The sequence below is a fragment of the Lactuca saligna genome, chromosome 6 (assembly GCF_052625555.1).
Source record: "Lactuca saligna cultivar CGN05327 chromosome 6, ASM5262555v1, whole genome shotgun sequence".
Classification (NCBI taxonomy): Eukaryota; Viridiplantae; Streptophyta; class Magnoliopsida; order Asterales; family Asteraceae; genus Lactuca; species Lactuca saligna.
In genome coordinates this window covers 60,520,439-60,524,733 of record NC_136422.1, presented here as the reverse complement: position 1 = coordinate 60,524,733, position 4,295 = coordinate 60,520,439, and the positions used below count along the sequence as shown (strand labels likewise).

Sequence of the window (4,295 nt, the reverse complement as noted above, 5' to 3'; positions counted from 1 at the left end):
TGATTAATTGTCAACTGTTATCATAACCTATGTAAAAATGTCAATTATTATGTTTTTCGGTCTATATGTTTGATAGTTGGATACAAAACATAACAAAAAAAATGGACACCATCCATAGGTTTCAAAATAGAAAGGCTATCATGAATTACAAAATATATCAATAACCAATTTGAATCACATACTAAAAAAATCAACTTAACCCTCCATATAATCACTAAATAAAATAAGGAGAAGTGGAGACTAACCTTTTCAGATGACAACACAAGGACACTGGTGTCGATGATATTCCAAAGGAACACACGGCATCGGAGGAGGTGCATATGACGTCAAAAGAAGAGTAGACTTTGTAATCGAGAAGCTTCAAAAGGCGACCACTGGCATGCTTCGGGATGAGATGGATGTGCTTGGAAGGGACTGCAACGACGGGAATGGAAGAAGAAGATGTCGACGTCATTAAAGGAAGAAGAAAATGTCGACGTTCAGTTCATTCTTTCATTTGTTGAGAGAGAGAGGGGGGGGGGGGGGGGGGAGATAGAGAGAAAGAATTTCAAAAAACAAATAGACCGAATACGATGGAATAAAGGAACCCAATGAATAATTGTTACACTTTGATAGTTTTGCCCTTAAAAGTTTTTTTTTAAATAATTTTCATTGACTTGAGTTGACCGATTAGAGTGCCTAGACCCGATTATCTCTGGCTTTGACCACATCCGATTATAGAAGCTGATTAGCTATAAATGTCATCGTACGTTGGAAGACCACCAAGCACCTAGGCGCCGATTAAACGGCCTCCTAGGTAGATATTTGCAACGCTGGTTACAACTGTACACTTGAAATCATCATATACATCTTTATTTGTTTATGGCTTTATTCTGATGGCATCTTGATTTTAATATTTTTGTTATAATGGATAATCACACATGTGGGAATAAGTGTAACCAATCAAACATACTATTGTTTCTTGGATGATAACTGAGGATTAGTTGCATATGCATAATTTTGATAGGAAATGGTTATATTTGCATTCAAGTCATTGTTTGGATTGTGCCTAGAATATTTTTTATGTTTTTTTTACCATATTTTCCAACTGATATTGTGAAACAAGGTTTATAACTGATTGAACTATAAAAATGGGTGGAAATAATTATCCACCCATTTTTATTGGAGGATAATAATTATGCAAAACCCCTTATTGGAGGATAATAATGATCCATTTAAATTTGAACGAAATTCATCGTTTGATTTAGTGATTTTCATGAATATTTTCATCATATTGATGCTTGTGATTGACAATTTGTTTAGAGATGCCACAATAGTGGTTTCTTTTTCATAGATTTCTAGCCGTTACATTAAGTTTAGTTTCATTTAAACTTGGTTGGATAGATTAGTACAAATAAGTGTATGATGGATCATTTATCTTCCACTTACAAAATTAAATATTAAGCATGCATTAAAGTAGCATATAAATATACATGATATAAGAAAAACATTTTATTGCAAAAGAAAGGACTGAATTGTTACCCACGAAGTATTGACTTCACACATGGTACACTTAATTTAGCAAACACATTGATTCATATTGTATAAATTAAATCAAACTAGGAACATACAAAACCATTTGGGACTTCACCACCACAGACATTAACGAGCAAGCTAAGAGATAATGGTACATTAAGATTGATCCCTAGGACGTTGGCTTTGATTGCAGTGCACAAACAGACAGCAGCCTCAAGGTCGGCAAGTCCTTGGATGAGAGAGCAACATGGCTTCACCGGTGGTGAACCTAACTCAACTTTGACCAATCCCCCAAGAAGATTAGCACAAACCCCCAGTTTCAAGGCGTCTCTAGGGCAGGTTTCTGTATTTGGGTTTGTGTTTGGTACTGTGTTCGGGTTAGAGTTGGGATTGGGGTTGGGGGTGTGGTTCGTGTTAGTGTTGGGGTTGGGGTTTTGGTTAGTGTTAGGGATGGGGTTGGAGTAGGGATTGGGGTTTGGGTTGGGTTTTTTATTTGGATTGAGGTTGGGTTCTGGTATGTCGGACGTCTCACAGCCACTAACCATGACGCAGAATAAAAGGTTGAAAGCTATGACCAGAACAACGGACACATTACTCTTTGATGCCATGCCGAAATCGGTTATGAAAACTTTGTCAATTATGGTGAAGGAAGAGTGTGATAGAGTAAGGGTACAATGGAACATTATATAGGTCTCTGTGGAGTAATATTTTTTGTTTAAATATATTCCAGTTAGTAATTGAGTCAAATTAGCATGTTATAGTTTTTGCTGCCACCAACCCATGCACATCAAAGCGTACGTTGAAAGTCCTTCTTTTTTTTTGAACAAAACCAGATGCATTATACTAATTGCAAATAAAAAATATATATGTGCTCCAACGGATTAAACTTTAACAGGGTATATATATTATCTTATATATCTGTTGTTCAAATCTTTTTTTAGTCTGATATATATGTTCAAATCTTTAACAGGTATGTGCTTTGCATGTAGGGTAACTTCGGAAATACATTTTTGTTTCTGTATACGTACTGTTCTAAAACTGAATATATATTTATGTTTTATATATACAGGGGTCGGCTACAATGAAAAATAAAGAAAAGATAGCAATAATTTTGTAAAAGTTACCAATTACGAAGAAGAGGTGAAAACATCAAACCCTTAAATGTCCAGTAAATGTCCACTAAAGCTACAGACCACGTTTACATTTTTCCATTTTCTAAATGGATGCAAGTCACGCTATCATAGAATAATTAGAAGAGAATCATAGAATAATTAGAAGAGAGGGACATCGAATCATTCCCATGATTTCAATGTTTGTCACATGAAAGATTTTGGGCATCTTAAATATAAATACAGTCAATCTTTGAAGCAGGTGAGGATATATGTATTAACTGACTCTATATATCAAGATTGAAGACCCTTAATTATAATTTTAACAAAATTCTAAGTAAATCTCCTGATATCCAAAGGGGTTTTCTATAAGTACCCTATCATTTTTCCAATTCCACCTTTTGATTTGATTTTTTGTCTTATTTCTTTTGTTGTTATTACTGTTTTTCTTTTTTAAATTCATTTTTACATTATTATTATTATTATTATTATTATTATTATTATTATTTTAAATTTCGAACAAAATTTTATAGTTTGAACGACATTATACACTACAAGAAAATCACTCTTTAGCGGCGACGTTATTACCGGCGACAGAGACTTTTAGTGGCAACTCTAGAAAGTGTCACCGCTAAAAGCCCCTAATAACGTTGCCGTTAAAGGGTGATCACCCGAATCCGTGTCTTCCCATTCCGTTACATCTACACCGTTCGATCAAATATCAAATCCAATGGTTAGGGTACCCTTATCCGGACTAACTTAATACCGGCAACATATGTGTCGCCGCTAAAGGTTGAAAATGTCGCCACTAATAATGCACTAAAAAATGATGTGGTACTCTTCCCTCCAGATTGTCACTGCTATTGATAAGAGTCGCCGGTAATAACCTAATTGTCGCCGCTAAAGGCGGACGCATATAAAAAAAACGCACGCAGAACTTCATTCTTCTCACTTGCTTTCTGTTTGCTGCCTTTTCTTCTTCGCCCCTTACACCATCTACCGAGTTCATCTTCAATTTGCTTCTTCCATCTTGATTTCTCCATATATTGTGTCATATTAAGGGTATTAGGGATTAAGGTGTGATTTGGGACCAATTTCTAAGTGGAGTTCTTGAAGAAATTAAGGTAATTTGATTTGAAAATTTCCTTAATAATTTCCTTGTTAATTTGTTTGTTAACACCGAAAAAGTGTTGATTAAATTTCCAAGTTTTGGTAATTTAATTTGTATGTTACCCTTACAAATATTGTTGAAGTGATTTGTGACATTTTGAATGGCTCCCAGGTTTTTGATTTGTAGTTTCATCGGGTGAATAACAGTTTTTCCAGTTATTACCAGTTGATTTCCGCCACTACAGGTTCTATTATTTCATTTTTTTTTTTTGTGAATTTGGTATTTGTATGTGAAAATTGTCAAATGTGAAAATTGTGTGTATATTTGATATTTGTATGTGAAAATTGTGTGTATATTTTATATTTGATGTATGTGGTATATGAGTATTTGGTACAAATATATATATATATATATATATATATATATATATATATATATATACACTACAAGAAATACGGATATTAGCGGCGACAGCCGTCGCCGCAAAAAAGTAGGTTTGTCGCCGCTAAAAGTATTAGCGGCGACTCGTTGCCGCAAATACGTCGTCGCTAATGCCCTTC

At 34.5% G+C, this 4,295-nt stretch overlaps 1 protein-coding gene across 1 annotated transcript; it reads right to left on the bottom strand.

Moving 5' to 3' along the window:
* Window positions 1-1,473: 1,473 nt before the first annotated feature.
* On the bottom strand, window positions 1,474-2,163 carry LOC145000680 (uncharacterized). The gene has a single exon (XM_078959945.1). The coding sequence runs from the start codon at window positions 2,121-2,123 to the stop codon at window positions 1,599-1,601; it is 525 nt and encodes a 174-aa protein (XP_078816071.1). The 5' UTR covers window positions 2,124-2,163; the 3' UTR covers window positions 1,474-1,598.
* Between the last annotated feature and the right edge of the window lie 2,132 nt (window positions 2,164-4,295).

Coding starts and splice junctions, on each gene's coding strand:
- LOC145000680 (XM_078959945.1), bottom strand. CDS start 2,123: ATGGCATCAAAGAGTAATGTGTCCGTTGTTCTGGTCATAGCTTTCAAC.